This window comes from Ochotona curzoniae, unplaced genomic scaffold (genome assembly GCF_017591425.1).
Source record: "Ochotona curzoniae isolate NIBS_2020 unplaced genomic scaffold, NIBS_Ocur_1.0 scaffold_3890, whole genome shotgun sequence".
In the NCBI taxonomy this organism is placed as follows: domain Eukaryota; kingdom Metazoa; phylum Chordata; class Mammalia; order Lagomorpha; family Ochotonidae; genus Ochotona; species Ochotona curzoniae.
Window position 1 is genome coordinate 9,856,139 of NW_024467115.1, and position 17,840 is coordinate 9,873,978.

Here is a 17,840-nt window from a genome sequence, read left to right on the forward strand (position 1 = left end):
ATTTTTGCTAATCTAAACTGTTATGAAGCTCAGTTTACATATGTTAGCAATTAGAAAGAAAAATTCCTATTAAATCTAAAAGTTGCCAAAGAAACTCTTTGTACATAAAAGGCATTCATTAACAATGCTTTCATCCAAAGACCAGATAGCTGAAATTCATTTGAAACTTTCATCTTTCTAAGCACAGAACTATGCTTTCCACTTCCATGTCACTGTCTGCCCTAAACGGGTTAATAAAGTGGGCACTGGACTTTAATGATAACTACACTGCCCAGTTATGCAGAAAGGAACAAGGACAAGAGCATCCCAGCCTCTAGCTCGCAAGTATACCTCGGCAGATGCAACGGCATTTGTCTTTGCCATAGCCTGTGAGTCAACTCTGAGCAGAAAGACAAAGCTCGCATTCAAAAGCAGTTAATCAATGCTCAAGTTGTCCTGGCCCCTGAAGAAATGTAAATGAATTGTTATGTTTGCCAGTTAAATGAGCGCAGGATATAATATAACTGACACAATTATAAGTCACATATTTCACATCAGCTTCCCGGAGCCCACCTGAGGGACTCAATTAAACAAACCTAGCAATTTCTCACATAGCTACACATTCATAAATGCAATATTAGACTACTGGATTTTACATTGTGCAAATTCATTTCTTCAATATTTTTGCTGTGTTCCTCTGCCATTAAGTAAATAAATAAATAAGTTACTTTTAGGAAACAAAATCTTTCAAAGAGAACAGCATGAGCCCTGAAAAGCCAGGTCGTTTCCTCACATAAGGAACCATATGTGGCTTCTAAAGTCCTGTTGTGTTTTCTTCTTCAATATTCATTTGGGATCAGCAGCAGCAGCATTTGAGAACAACTGTGCTCAAAATGGGAAAAGGAGGGGCAACCAGGGAAATGGAACTCAGACTCGGGTAATGGCGCAGCATCCGGCCCTCGCCAGGTAGCCTTCAGTGTGGGTTCTGTCAGGTATACCACAGGTGCCCTATTACTTTGTAATCAGCAGATCGTTCCTTGTTATTTACTATGTGGCTTGTGACCCCTGAAAAGTTTATAAGGGTTTATTAGCCCGGTGTGGAACATGCATTCTGTTTATCCTGTAGAAAACTTCATCTTTCGTAGCTTGCCGCTACCGAAAAGGAAGATCGAACAACGCTGGGTAAGCAGATGGAGTTGGGCAACAGCAACCCACCTTTTCAACTCATTTTACGCACAATTGCTATTGTGGATTTTCCTAAAGAAGGCTCCAGTTGAGGCAGTTACTAGGAAACAGAAATCCCGGGGAAAAAGTGGCATGTAGCCCTCGCCTGACAAAAAGGCTCCCAGTCACACACTGTGAAGAACAGAAACAATACTACCTACACACCAGTATTTAAAAAAAAAAACTTCACTCTGATTTTGCCTGACAAATGCTACCATTATTTATACAATTTGAGTCCATTTTGTTTTTCTCCCAACAGTGAAAAGGCACATTGTGCAGGAAGCCCACCTTCTCCACACTGCTCATGGCCTGAAAATAGATGTTGTATCCCTTGCGGGGAGCCAGAGGGGGGTTCCAAAAACCTTGATATGTCCTGTTGTCCCCCACTGTGAACGGGGCGGGTTCCGGGAGGTTTCCAGGTGGGAGTTCTGCCGCAAAGTAATAAGGCGCCCCCCCGCTCATGGCATGTTGGTAGGTCACAGGAATCTGGTAGCACTCCATGGCCCCTGCTTCTCTCTTGGTTCGGTGTGGGTGCAGCTCCTCCACGACGATCTGATAGGCACTTTGGAAAACAAAGAAAAAAGGCTCAAGTTCAGAGACTGGAGACACGAAGTCTTAAAATGCAAAACAAATGGTTACATGAGAACATGTCCCACATACAAGTATTTACATTCAATCTTAATCCTTGTTGTCAACTATGTTGCAATAAAATAGAATTTCATTTCACCTGGGTTCTGCTTTCTTAAGATCATCAGAGTCCGTAAGGAATTTGAAAAGAAACACCACCACAGAGCTTGTCATATTTTCAAATGTGGAGAAAGAAGTCACCTGAACAAGGACCTTGCCTTGAATTGGTGACACGGCATGGATTCAGTTCTTTGATATTTTAACGTGCTTAACCTGAATATTTTCTCTCAAAATAGTATTAGGGACAGCCCAGCTCCAAGGCCCAGCAGAATGGCTGCCTCGGGGCAGTGCCGGGAGCCAGGGTTTGCAGTTGTCACAGCCTTTGAGACAGAATGCACTGACAAGCGTCTCCCCCTCTTGACCCTGCCTCAGCAGCCGTGCTGGCTCAGGGCTGTGCAGATCTAAAGTACAAGTGACATGCGGAGATACAGCACAGATGGACAGAAATCTGTCCTCGCCAGGGAAATAGACCTCTCCGTTTTCTGGAGTTGTTAATAGTAATATGTTACAAATTGTAGAAACAGATGGCTTTTGGCCTATTAAAGCTCTAATCGACACCATCGAATACATTTATTAAAATACTTAGAAGTTTTCTACAATAGCTATGACTTCTACATTAGAAAGTAGGAAAAAATTATTAAGTTTTCTCTGTCTGTCTTTTATCAATTTTAAAAGCTTTAAAAACCAATATATTTTAGAAGAAATCATTGATCTACATTTTTTAAAAGGATATATATAAGTTGTTATTAATGTATGTTTCATATCATATTTGAAAGCAGTATATGTCTGCCAAATTTTCTGAAAACTAAGAGCATAATGCCTGTGAGGTCAAAAAAAAGTTGTTTAGAGGGGCTGCAGGTTCAATCTTGACTGTTTAAGAAAACATGATTCTTCTGCATGGACAGCAGTCATTGTTCAAGGACTCGCCAGCAAGAATAGTGTATTTTCTTCTATAGATTTCAACCCCACAGAGTGAGATACAGAGCAGAAACTAGGGAAGTTTAGGAGACAAAGAAACTGAATTTCATCATAAGAAAATTACATAGCTTGTAATCTGGTACAAAACTCCAGCTTAATATAAATTCTTGCCACTCTTAGATACAAAACCTTCATGGACTGAAAGCAGATTAAACAGAGAGCAGATTAATTAATGAAAAGAAAAGATTAAACTAAAATGAACTTATAAGCTAACGTTTCTTTAGTTCTCTTAATTTTTCTGGTTCTTATTTTCCACAAACACATTGCTAAGACATGGGTAGGCTGGCATTTGCCTTCGTTCCTTTAGCAAGAGGAAAGAAACAATTATTTGAGCAAGCAAGTAAAGCTGAGGCCTGCATTATTTCAAATATGTGCACTGCCTCATTCCCCTACACCGCTGCCAGGGTGGGTCGCTAAGCTTCCGAGAATGCTACTGACAAGACGCATATTCGCTGAGGGATGCACAGAGCAGACACTTGCCAATTTTAAAAATATGGAAAAATATGTAAGCAAAGACCTCGCAAAAGAAGAAAAGAATGATCATATTTGACATATGCCATGTTCAGCAAGTGTAGCACTTTCTCATTTATTTTTCATTTAAAATTCTGATTTCTCTGTTAACCACTTGCCTATCCTGAGGATACATCCACTTGTGCAATAAAATCATACATGTGATACAACAAACCTAACCCTACATGCTTTCCCTAATTACAAAAAACAGGGTTAAATAATTTTATTAAGAGTTAAGTAATTCTATTTTAGGGGAGGGGGTCTACAGATGTTAAGATGTTTCAAGCAAGATAGCTTGAAACTGCTGATCAATTAGAGACACAGCAAAGTGCCAGTGTCAGAGAGTAATGAAGGAAGAAAAAAGTGATGTTCTTTGAGAAGAACTGAATATGATTCTACACAAGATTTGCACTGACGTTTCAGATTTAGCACTATTCTTAATGATATGAAAGATTAATGAATATAAGAAAATAACTCAGATATAAACACAAATACTGTATGGAAATAATATTTTTAAATGATTTATTTTTATTTGAAAGGTAATTTTAGAGTGAGAAATAGAGTGAGATCTTCCATCTACTGGTTCACTTCACAAATGGCTTCAATAACTGGAGCTGTGCCCATCTGAATCTGGGAGTCAAGATCTTGCTGTGGCTCTCCATATTATGGCAGGGCCAAGGGCTTGGGCTCCTCTTAGGTGCCTTCCCAGGCCAACCACAAAGAGCTGGATAGGAAGTAGAGCCACCTAAGACTTGCACTGGCTCCCTTATGCAGTGTTGGATCCCCCGCTGGAAGCTAGGCTAGCTATGCTAATATCGGCAGGTATGATCTTGCATTTTAATTGTGTAATACTAATATATATTTCCTTTGCTAATAACAGTAATATATATATATATATATTACTTTACACTTTGGATTGCCATGGAATCAGTGATGTGCTACAACTGAGAATCCGAGGAAAAGGCTAAATGGGTCTCCTATAAGCCATGGACCTACATTTTTCTTTCTCTATTTCCCCCCTACATTTCTAGAGTATGACGGTCTATAGCTCCTTAAGATTCACATTATTAAACCTCTAACTCCAAGGTGACAATATGTGGAGATGGAGCTTTTGAAAAGTAATCAAATAAGATAAGCAACCCTCAACAAAGAAATAATTATGACAGCACTTTGACCTTGTACTTCCCTGCCTCTTTGCTAAAGTATTACCCAGTACATCTGTTATAGAAATCTGAGCAGAATAAGAAATATACAAACAGATGGAGCATTCTGAAAACTGGCATATTCCAGGCATATTCTCTGAAACATACTTGGGATAATTTTCTGTATTATAGTTAGCACGTTGATTGGAATGCCTGCATATTGCAGTGTCTGAGTGTAAGGCATAGCTTCCTCTCAAATTCACTGCTCTGCTCTAACAGCCCTAGAAACCAACAGGTGAAGGCTCAGCCACCCATATGGGAGACCTGGAGTCAGTGCCTGGCTCCTGGGTTTTGTTCTGTCCAGTCTCCACCAATGTTGACATTTGGAGAGTAAACCTGTGGATGAGAGATTCTCTCTCTCTCTCTGACTTTCAAATAAATAAATAAAAGCAATAAAAAAAAATATAGTTTCTGCAGTGATTAACATCCGATGGCTCAATGTGGAGATCTCCACACTCCACGTTCATCCACTCTGCCACTTTCTAAGCGTCTTCATGATATACAATTTAGCTCAGTTTCTGAACACATTTTAATTCTTACTGATTCACCAGCCATCATGCTTTTAATCAAGTGTGGTATCAAATACCACAATGGGCACTTGGTAAGTATTTGTAGAATAAATTCAATTTGCTATTTTTATTGACTTTTTGCTCAGTTAGGACACACAAAGTACTCCTTTGCTTTACTCAGAAGTACTGCTACATCTTAAAAAGTTCTGAAAACAATTTGAAAACTGCAGTTCCTCAACCAACTTTGTTTTTGTTACATTGAGTCCATTTATTTATACTTGATCATTGAAGCTTCCATTGTAGGCACAGAGCATAGAGTGATGAAAGATGGTTGCATCTTTCATGGACTTCACAGTCACATTTCATTGGTAAAATTTTGAAAGTTCTACCATTGTTATAGTATTTCTGTCCCCTTATATAGCTTAACATAACTGCAAAACCCAAAATATCCACCTATTGTAAAAATCCTCTTTATTTATAGAACTGTGATTGTCCTTGCAAACACTGAAAGTGACAGAAGCAGTCATCCAAAGGTAGATTTTTAGTAATCTTAAATCATCTCCCATATTCTATTTTTCTGTACTGTCAAACCTGGCTGAAACTGTACTGTCCTTCATCTATAATAGCTAAGCAAGGAAATATCCCTTTCCAACTTAAAATCTTGACTCACTTGTCTGCTACACTGTCATTTTTCATTTTCGAACCCCCTCCCATGCCACCTTCTCAACATACTGAAAATAGAAATATGTCTCTCCATATAATGATACCATTCAAAGCGCTCCAGTGGCACTTCACAGTCATTAGTTGGGCTCAGGCTTCAATCAGCTCCTTTCAGAACACATCACTACGCATCTATTTTCCTCTTTTTTATGCACTTTGAGAAGGTCTACATGTAACTTGCACTGAGATAACTGAAAATATGGTGACTCCTTACAAAGTGTTGACACTTACTGAAAAGTGGCCACAGAGATAATCAAAAGTCACTTTAGGGAGAAAGCTCATCACCGTAGATGGAAACCAAACTAATATCAACAAATTTCACAATTAAAAAAATCCTTTCCAACATTTCTTCATTTGAGGTTTCTCCAAACACATTTCCACTTTCAAAACTCTGTTTTTATTCTTATAACATTCATTCATAACAATAATATTAGCTAAAGCACAGAAAGTAAAAAATCAAAATTCACATGAGAAATGATTTGACTGGTTACATAAAACAGGCCTTTGCTTCTTCATCCTTGTGGTTGCGTTATTACCTACTGGCATTTAACTCTAGCTAGATCCAAAACTTACTCTGGCTTAAGACTCCAACAACCAAAAATATTCCCAAGATACCTTACTATGTTAATTTGCTGTGCAAATATTTCATATCTCCAACATTCATCTTTAATGTAAACTATTTCTATAATTAAATTAAAGCCAATATACCAATATCCTGTCATTATGCACCTTCATTTAATACTCAAAAGGTGAATTTCTCAGGTATAAACCATTTGCAGAGCACTTATCCCACATACATAATTACCTTGACTGAACACTGGTACACAGACACTGAGGTTGTACTCCTCCAAGTACAATTTCCCTTCAACCAAAAATACACACTGAGGGATGATAACAATGGCTCAGAAAAAGAACAAAACATTCTATGCTAGGCATGGTGCGTGATCTTCTGCATTTAATGCTTACAAATGTTAAGGCTGCGGTCAAGATCTTTTTTTTCTTTTTAACCCATTGCTAAATCAATATGCTGAATCTGATCATAGCTTTTTTGTTTTTCACACAAGACCTATTGGTGATACCAAAGTAACCGATTACATAGTGGCCTAAAAACTCCCTCCTGTGTTAATTTAAATATCTTCTTAAAGGCATCAGGAAGAATTTTCTAGCTCCCATATTTGATTATTTCTCTTTTGAAATGAATTACAAGAACCCATGGCTACTGGTCACTGTTTCTAATACCATTCTATTGCCAAGGTTTTGAGGAACAAAGAAGTCTAAGCTTTTTTGATAGTAATTGTAACGCCTTATAAGCCTCTTTACTGATGCACACTAGCCACTTTTCTCATTATTTTCCTGTTTCTTGTAGGAGGAACTATCAGTGTCTTAACCAATACAGCTCAGAATCCTAGCAATAATACCAACAAAGTCAAACTCCATATAATGTGTCATCATAATGACTGTATATACCATTTCTTGCCATTTCCACCGCTTCTCTTCCACCATTTTGTAAGTCAAACCCTATCCTACTCCATGCTGGGGATACTGTCACACCATATACATTGTATTTATAGATCTCTCTGTGGCTATATGTCTATATCCATCTCCACTCTAGCGCTCACTACTTCCTGCTATATATTACTGATTTGAAATGGTATAACCATTGTTATACCAACCCATTCTACACATTCCCAGGGTATCTCCCTTTTCCTACTATGAAATCTATTCAGGCTAACTCGTTCATAAGGCCTCTATCTTGTGAACCCAAGCGAGGTAATTTTTGAGGTGGAGGCTGTTTGGGTATGCTACAGGGCAAGGAATGATAACAAAACGGGATGCTCTTTAAAATTATTCTCAAATCCAGTGACATCAACAGATTGCAACTCTGATGAATATTCTCAGATATTCTGAGACTGAAAAAAATCTCTATCTTAATATTTATTTTATATCACAAAAATTGGTAGTATATTGTCCTAAATATTTCTTCACATGCATGTATTTTCTTTAGATTATAAACACACTGAAAGCAGTGGCTGTGGCATTTTTAACTTGTCATTTTTGTTTCACTAAAAGATTTATTTATTTTCATTGGAAAGTCAGATATACACAGAGGAGGAGAGAAAGAGAGGAAGGTCTTTCATCCAATGATTCACTCTCCAACCAGCTTGCAACAGCTGGAGCTAAGCTGATTCAAAGCTAGGAGTCAGGAGTCTCTTTGGAGTCTCCCACAGGGGTACAGGGTCCCAAGGCCTTGGGCTGTCCTCAAATGCTTTCCCAGGCCACAAACAGGGAGCTGGATGGGAAGCGGAGCAGCTGGGATAAGAGCCAGCACACATATGGGATCCCAACACACTCAAGTTTTAGCCACTAGGCTACTGAGCTGGGTCCTGTCATTTTTTTTCACCAAATATTTATTTCTGTAGCCATTATATACTATGCATTATTTAAGTGACATCATCATAAAGAACACGTGAATAAAAGTATGTGACTTTACAAAACATGTTCTAGTGTGGAGATGCAAATTAAATAAACATTAAAGGAATACAGATATATGCCAAGAGGCTAGTAGTATAAAAACGAGAAAGCTGGGCAAGGGAGGCAGGAACAGACTAGAACAGAGTGCTGTGTTCTAAGGCAGTGAAGGAGGACCACTGTGATACCAAATCCTGGCAGTGGAAACTTGGTGGGCCGGAACACTGCTCCCCTGCTGATCAATACCGGGTTATCTCTTTCTGCATAACAATCTACATTAGAACACCATGGCTCAAAGCAACGAATTTCTATTATCCCATGATGTATGAAGGTCAGGACTTCTGGAGTAGCTTAACTAAATGCTCTGGCTCAGAATTTCTCACAATGTCAACATCTAATTATTGACCTGGGACATTTATCTAAATGCTGGAAAAAGATTTACATAAAGTTGTTGTTACATAAAGGTTACAACAACTATCAGTCTCTTAGAAAAAAACTCTACCTCCTATGATTCTATAGAAAAAATGAAATTTGGGCCCGGCGCGGTGGCGCAAGTGGTTAAAGGTCCATATGGGCGCCGGTTCTAATCCCGGCAGCCCCGCTTCCCTTCCAGCTCCCTGCCTGTAGCCTGGGAAAGCAGTCGAGGATGGCCCAAGGCTTTGGGAACCTGCGCCCGTGTGGGAGACCCCGAAGAGGCTCCTGGCTTCGGATCGGCATAGTATCGACCCATTGTGCTCACTTGGGGAGTGAATCATTGGATGGAAGATCTTCCTCTCTGTCTCTCCTCTCTGTACATCCGCCTTTCCAATAACAAAATAATAAAAATAAATCTTTAGAAAAAATGAAATTTGTTTTCACTTGGACCATATACCATAATGCCTAGAAAATGAGTCAAAAATTTCTATCTTAAATTATGAGGCATTTTTATATGTAGTTCAAGTAAATCCCGTTTCATGATAGGGATCAGAATTACTTGATCTTCTTAAATTTGTGGGATAAAACTGGATATTTGCAGAAGAATATGGATCGTAATCCCAATCTTTGAATACATGACCAAGTGACTCAAGCAGTTTCTCCAACATGCATTAATTAAAAAAATTATTTGTGAACATTGATCTACGTTTCTGAAGGTTATAACTGGTCTTAAAATATCAGATGGTTTACAGCCCTATTAGAAATGGTGATTTTGGGCCCGGCGCGGTGGCGCAAGTGGTTAAAGGTCCTCGCCTTGCACGCCCGGGATCCCATATGGGTGCTGGTTCTAATCCCGGCAGCCTCACTTCCCAGCCAGCTCCCTGCCTGTGGCCTGGGAAAGCAGTCGAGGACGGCCCAAAGCTTTGGGACCCTGCACCCGCGTGGGAGACCCGGAAGAGGCTCCTGGCTTCGGATAGGCATAATCATCGGACGGAAGATCTTCCTCTCTGTCTCTCCTCTCTGTATATCTGCCTTTCCAATAAAAAAATAATAAAAATAAATCTTTAAAAAAAAGAAATGGTGATTTTGACAACATCTTATGATTATATCCCATTTACTTAACTCAAAGTATTTGATGCTTAATATTTTGGAATGTAAAATTGGATTTTAATCACAAAATAAATTAACTCTAAGAGAGGTGGTTTATTGCCAATAAAAGCTTTATTCATCATAACTTTCAGTAAACTAATCCAACTGTAGAGGAAACTGGTCTATATATTTCTTTTATAACATTCTACTGTTTATAATTAAATAGAGGAAATGGTATCTAGGAAACTGATTCTAATTTTGTACTTATTTTGAATAAAAACTATGATTAGTAAGAAATGAAAACTGCAAGGAGCATTCAGTCAGAAACTGTCTTCAGAGTGATTTTAATTAATTTTGCTAAAGAACTACACTTGCCAGAATGGAGTTAAATGTGTAGTACATTATCAGAAGGATGGTTAACAGAAGGACAAAATGGTTGGCACTGTTACTTACAAAGGGATTTTTCAATGTGCTGTTCCTTATTTCATTTATACATGCTAGGATATCTTAGATGAGCGTTTTGGTGGAAACACTGGTAAGGTAATCAAAACAAATAAAATAACTATCTCATACAGACAGGAATGCTTGATTAAAGTTGGAGTGGAAACACAATGATATCTGTAATTACTTGGTAACTCCCTCTGCCTCTAAAATACTCTGATCTTAAATCAGCTTATGGGTTGTTGGTGTCCCAGGATCTCTAAGGTGAGGCTCAGGAGCCCATACTTCTACTATATGCCCTTCATTCTCATTGGCCCAAATCATCTGAAGTTCTTGCTATGTTATATATCCTATATTATACATATTTGGAAGTATAGTATAATCATGATTCCCATGGGTTCTCAGAAAGCTCCACCATAACTCTAAGTCAGCTCCACTGTTTGGCATCAGGTGACAGTGGGTTAAGGTGTCATTTGTGATGCCGGTATCACATATGGATGCCAACTCTAGTCCTATCTGCTCCACTTCCAATCCATCTTCCTGCCAACCCATCTGGGAAATCAGCAGAAGATGCCCCACGTGCTCTGAATGCAGCCACTCATGTGTGAGATCCAGATTGAAGCTCCTGGCTTCAATCTGGCCCAGTCCAATGTGTAATCATTTGGGGAGTGAATCAGTGAATGCAAGATTCTCTCTCTCCCCACCCTCTTTTTTCATAACCAAGTTTAGAATAAATATCAAATATTTTTAAATGGATCCAGATCTAACTGCTTTTCTTGTTAGTACTGCACTTTCCACATATTGCTGCCAATCTCTGATTTATGACTCCCTACTAAGCTCATGGGTCCACACTAGAATGTCACAAGTGGATTTTTTTTTCCCTGAATATCCAGCCTAGCTGATGGAACACAGAGAATGTTATTCAATCAACACACTTACTGATGGAACTTTTTGTTTTAAAGAAAGTAGAAATGATCCTATTGCATAGCAGTATTAACAAGGAGCATACTTAATAATTGAATCTTAAGATGTCAATTTTATATTTACACATTACAATTTTTTTTTTTTTTGTACCTCACATACTAGCTGCAAACAAAAGAACATAAAATACTTACCTTTTGGAGGCTGGTGTATTTCCCTAAACATAATGGCATCTAGTTGGATCCTTTTTGTTGCAAAATACAGGATCTCATTGCTTTCATTTTTAAAGACTTGTTTATTGACCACAAAAGGGAAGTGGGGGAAGAGTTCTTCCATCTGGTGTCACTTTCCAATGGCTGCAATGATTGGATGTGGGCTTGTCCGAAATCAGGAGTCCAGAGTTTCTTTCAAGTCTTCCACATGTGTGCAGGGATCCAAGGACAAAAGCCATCATCGCTGCTTTTTCAAGGTGCACTAGTAGGGAAGTGGACAGGCAGGGGCTGGACCTGGTGCCCATGTGGAGGTCTAGTGCCACAGGTGATAGTGTTTTCTGATGCACCACAATGCTAGTGGCCCAAGGATTTCGTTTTTCTTGGGCTGAGTAGTATTATTTTATGTATACAAACCATAATTTCGTTATTCGGGTTTTAGTCATAGGATACCTGGTTAGATACCACAACTTAGCTACTGCAAAGTGGAACAGTACAAATGTGAGGGTACAGATTTTCGTTCGTATGCTGACTTAATTTCCTTTGCGCAAAGTCCTAGCTGTGGGATGGTAGGGTCATGTGAATTATAGGTCACTTTTCATATTTTTAAGAACTATCTATATTGTATTCTGTAATGATAATATTAGCTTTCATTCTCACATAAATGTATATGGAGAAATTTTCCCTACATCCTCAGCAGTTTTCATTATTTTCTGCTTTATGAACAATAGTCATTCTAAGTGGGACGAGGTGATACCTCGTTGTAGCTTTTATTTAATTTTCCCCGATGGCTGGTGATCCTGATATAAAAATAAATATGTAAACTCTAAACAAGGATTTTTAGAGTTGTTCTGGCACAAGGTTTGAAAATTGAAGTCTGACACCAGAAACACTGCAAGAATTTCTAAGGAAGCTGAAAGGAATAAACAGTGAAAGACATCCTGGTAGAGACTAAGTAATACTACAATGTTGATGATGTTAAGACCCAGAGTTTAGGTTCTAGAATATCAGTCAAGCTAACTTTTGTATGTTCCTAGGAGTTTTAGCTGGATAGTATGTAGCTCTGGCTTTTTTATGCAAATAGAGGAGGGGGTATAAGGGAAAGTGAACTACATTGAGTGCCATGGCTATCAGAGGAAATCTGACACATTGGCATAAATGAGACAAACTTTGATATGGAAGGTCATACAACTGCCAATACATTTGAAGAGAAGGATGGGACTTAATAAAGATCTGAGGTGCCAGACCATCCATCAATCAAATAAAACAACAGCATCAAATTGGGTCCTCATATTCAAAACTTAGGGTACTGCATGACATAACCGAAAGAGAAGGCTTTGATTACCAGTAGAAAGTACCAGTTAGGAAAGTGGCCAGAAGAAAGCAGACAATACTACTTGACAAAGAATCCAAAGTAAGCAAGGCAGGGTTCACCTGAGGCTAAGCATGCAGACTAGAATTACCTGGTCCTCTTGTCTGGTCCTCACAGGTGAACTGGGCAAGTCATTACAAAATTCTAAATGTGGACACGGTGAGATTAGAGTGCCCACAATTTTAAAAACAAATTTGATATTTCTTTATGTTACCCATAAATTATTTCTCTTATGGTAGTCTGGGATTTAAATTTGTTTTTGAACACTAATTTTTTCTAGTTTAGGATCTGGAATCCTTAGCCAACGCTCTCAATTCCAAGAAAAGTGACATATATATTGTCAACAAATACAAACAGGTATAGTTCAGTGTCAGAGAAAGACTCTATAGCCATGGTGGATTGCTTCTGCACAAAATAAATGGATTCTTTGTGATTAGAATTTATAGGATACACATAGCTTAAAAAAAGTAGAAGAAAGGATTTCTATGATAAGAATGTGTAATTGATAAGTCATATGAAGTCAACTAAGCTTTTGATATTAGCTATGAACAAAGAATTTTCAGTGTTTGTTGTGGCCATTTTCATCTATTACTATTATTATTATTATTATTATTATTATTATTGTTGCATAGTATCACCTCTTTAACACAGTTAAAATTTGTGAAAAATTTGATTTAAATGAACTAGGACTTAATGCAATTTATGCTATAGTTACACAATAACAATAATGTTTTCAGTTTAGGCTATGTAAAGCTGAAATTGTTCAAATCTCTCTCTCTTATAAGAGTAAGTGCTTGGTAGCTCATTTAAACAGGAATAGCAACACTGACCATCTACAATGTATATTTCTTTACATGGGAGAACACATATATGGCCCTGATGACTTGTCAACAAACATAGATGTTGGAATGCAAACATTTTTCTTTCTCCATTGCATTAGCCCCTGGCTTCACTCACAGATGACCGATTTACGAAGAACATTATATATTCTAAATTTTCAAGTACCCAGCACTTCATGAGTGCTTAGGTGCTAAGCACACTCACCCATCTTTCTTTTGCAGTGTAGTACAGCTCTCTCTTATAGTGAAATAGAACTCATGCTTTATGACTGATGTTCTTCTATGAATATGTGCTTTTTAAATTGAGAAATACATTTCTTTCCTTTAGTGACATAGGATTCCCTGAGTAGTTGATCTGTTTGCATGATGTCAAATATGTTCACTTTACACACACAGAACAAATCTTAACTTTACTTTGATAAATAAGCACATAAGTAGCTTGATATGTCTGTTTATATGAGGAAACACCTGCATGGTAAATTACTTTTCAACAGGAGCTTGATATCAAAATTTCCATAAAATCTACAAGACTCAAATGGAAAATTGCTTGAGTTTAGGACATTCATCGGATTGTAGATGTGAAATACTGAAATGACTGTAATAATTTGAGTCAATTCCTAAACATGATGTAGCTCACACTCTTCTGTAAAGATGGGGAATATTAAGAAAACGTTAAAAAATTTAATTGGAAAGATAAAGGAAACACAAACTGAACTTTGATATTTATGATGAAACTTTCGAGAAGGAGCAGTTCAGGAGTTAGAAACCACATAGGATTCATTCATTATAATCACACTGCTTGTATGTCCTCAAAGTCTCCTATGTTTCAATCACTCATGTAAAATTATTTATAACTGAACGACTGCACTGGACAAGAATTATTTCTTTATTGTATTTCTGACAAATATCTGACAAATCCTTTATGCCCATAGACACCAACCAAAAATGTGAAATAAAAAAAAAAAAAAGACTGATGGGGGGAAAATTCAAAACTCTTAAACAGTGTAGAGGCGAATGGTTCAGTTCATTAACATCTTAGAGTTCCGTGCAACTTATAGAGACTACAAGACCACATGCAGAAATTCTCAAGGTGGAAAAAAAATTAAAATTAAAACTTTTTGTTGGTACTTATTAAATTAATGTCACAGAGAAAAAAGAACATGCTTTAGGGTGATATGCTTTAGGCTGTAAGCTAATGATTCTTCTCCTGGCTCCTTTTTTCTTTACCTATTTTTACACTTGATCTTAGCCAAAAAGCCGAGATTGATTTGTTTTACAGATTTTTTTCCCCATGCCTACCTGATAGGTGCACCTTTGGCTTGAGCTGGTCTCAACAATACAGTTATCGTAGTGGCAGTTTCATTGAGAGACGCATCGACTCCTTCATAGTCGGGTAAAGTCGGAGCTGATAAGTGAGCAATGAGACAAACAGAAAGTTTCTATCAACTCATAGTAGAATATCAAGGATCAAGATTGAGAAATGATTCTAACATAGGATAAAATCAATGAAATACCTAATTAGATAAAAGCATGCGTTATTTGCACACCGTCTGCCATTGAACATTAACAGCAGGAATCTAAAGTTTAGGATGCATTCAGGCTAAGATTTGTTGCTGAAATTTAAACAACAGAGCCATGTGTGACATGAGTATCACATAGTTTATGAAGACCTTCAGGTGAGCAATAAGGGTTCAGAGTAGAAGCTGAGGATTATCAGTACAATATTCAGACAAGGATATTTGGAGCTGTGGTTGGTAGAAACTGAGGGAAGGGTAGCCTGGGAAGCACTGCCACCGATGGTTGGAGGCAGTGGAAAAACTCAGCATCTCCCTCTGGGCCACCGTGGACAGAAGGAAACGCTGCCAATCAAGACTGGTGAATGAGGATGGGCACCTTCGTTCTCACTCCCAAGAACTAGTGCTCTTGTGCTCTAACTTGTGAACGGAAGGAAATTACATGTTTTCAAAATACAGGATAATGTTTGCTATGAGTGGGAGGAGGAAGACTTCCTATCTCAAACTAGGTAAAGGAGTGATCTCAAAGAACTATGGGTTTTTTATATGTGGAAAGATGTTTAAAGGAGTATACACTCAGCAAATTGTGTGCATCACTAGAAAACACGGAAAGCAAGTGGCATGTAATGCATTTCTGAAGCATTTATTTAGTTCAACAATTACTGGACACAGTAGTTTATACTGAGCTTATATGTGCATAAATATAAAGAACAAAGCATTGTTGAATTAAAAAAAACAGGAATTCATATTTATGGAGAGAATCTGCAAAACCAAACAAAAATAATCAAAATGTTAAGAAGCTAAATGAGTTAAGGACCTTAACCTGCTATACTAACAGTGGCCAAACCTGTAAACTCCAAGGACAATGGAGGGATTCTTAAACCAAGGCTCACACCCTCTCCACAGGAGTCTCCCAGCCAATCAGTTCAGGAGTGTGGTTCTAGAATATTTCCAGGTGATGCTCATGGTGCTAGCCAGGAGAACACACTTGTCAAGTAAGTGTTAGGAGATGGGACAATGAAATAGGTTTTACACATTAAGGAGACGTTGGTTCCAAAAACTCATGAAGATGTTTAACCTAAGATATCTTAGGTTAGGTTTGGGCTATTGGACTGGTGAGTCCCGAACTAAAATCTCCAAACCATACCGTGAAATAGACCTCATGGCATAAAAAAAAAAAGCCTCTCGGGTATTTTAGTGAAAGTAACAAAAACAGCTTAAAACTACTGGAAAATTTCAAGGCTTAGGAAATATTTGAGTTCATTTTTCAGAAGTTGGAAACTGATTAGCAAGATATAAAAAAAGGACTAAAATTGCAGAATGAAGAAACAGCATGGGCTGCTTGAAGAGAAGAAAACATAAAACTACATGATGTATTCTAACAACTATAAGCATCACTCTGTTGCTAGACCTTGTGGCACATGGGGAGAAATGGAAGAAAGAGCCCCACAAGGGTGAGCCAGGCATGAGGGGATGCTTGGATATGATCCTGCTGGTTGCACACACACACACACACACCCGAGATGTAAATATTTTTACTTGAAACACAGATTTACAAAGGGAGGGAGGGAGAGAGAGAGAGTGAAAAGAGAGAAGATAGAAGAGAGAAGAGAGAGATAGATGGGGTGGGGATTGATTTCCCAACCCCAGCTCCATTTCTCAAACGGCTATAATGCTGGGAGCTTGATCTGATCCAAATCCAGGAGCCCAGAGCTTCCTCCATGCCCCCACTGTAGGTGCCTGGGCCCAGGGAAAGATGCCATCATTTACTATTTTCCTAGGATATAAGCAGCGGGCTGGATCAGCAGAATAGCTGGACACAGACTGGTGCCCATTTGGGATGCCAGCACCACAGGTAAAGGATTAGGTTGCTATACCACTGCATTGGCCCCCGTGTGTGTGTGTGTAAATAAAAAAGGAAATATATGTTAGATGAAAACTGATAGAAAATAAATTGAAGGAGGGTAAGTGTGAAGGCAGAGTAACACAGACATTTTAAACACGTATCCAAATACAGAAAAAGAAATTATGACATTTGGGAAGTAAGCCAGAAAATGGAAAATATCCTTCTCTCCTTTTCTCTCTCTTGCTCTCTCTCTTCCTTTCTCTCTGTAACATTGCATTACAAACAAGTGAACCTTACAAAAAGGTGAACCAAACAGATGTTCAATATATTTGCCCATGTCTATATGTATATAAATGTTTTTATTTCTAAAATCTCAATAATCTGAGTGTTACTGGAATTGATTTTAAAACTGTGATGAATATTATTCCCAGATTTAATGAAGAAATAACAAATTATTTTAAAATTACATTTTGTTGGGAATCATTCTAATTATGTTTTTTTTTTCAGCCTTAGTTATGACAGCTAGCAGGGCCCAGTACAGTTTGAGTTCAACTGTGTTTTTCAGGTACAATTCTTAACATACAACTCAATATTATGCTTAATACAGAACTCAATCTACTTAGGTTGAGACAAGTGAAACTAAAATAATTCAAAGATATTTAGATCTGTGCTCTAGTCTTTATACATTTTTAGTTCAACACAACTACAATGTCTAAGACATAAGTTAATGTATGCATGTGCCTATGTATGCCCATAACTCTCAACAATGTACATGTGTTCAATTATTGTTTCATCAATTTATATTTCTTAGCTTTAGCTGTTGAAAGATTTTAGTTTTAGCACTAATGATAATTCTACAGGGTAAGACACATGCTGCAGTAGGTTAAAACATTGCTAAAATATTATTATTATGTAGT

General features: G+C 37.9%; 1 protein-coding gene across 8 annotated transcripts in view; it reads right to left on the reverse strand.

The window, feature by feature from the left end:
• The window catches only part of PTPRK (protein tyrosine phosphatase receptor type K), a 521,455-nt gene that overhangs the window by 94,218 nt on the left and 409,397 nt on the right, over positions 1 to 17,840 (reverse strand). For all 8 annotated transcript variants that reach the window (XM_040965636.1, XM_040965637.1, XM_040965635.1 and 5 more), the window contains 2 exons: positions 14,863 to 14,968; positions 1,492 to 1,765 (listed from right to left, as the gene is read on the reverse strand). In XM_040965636.1, coding sequence (XP_040821570.1) covers positions 1,492 to 1,765; positions 14,863 to 14,968 — 380 coding nt within the window. The remainder of the gene's footprint in view (positions 1 to 1,491; positions 1,766 to 14,862; positions 14,969 to 17,840) is intronic.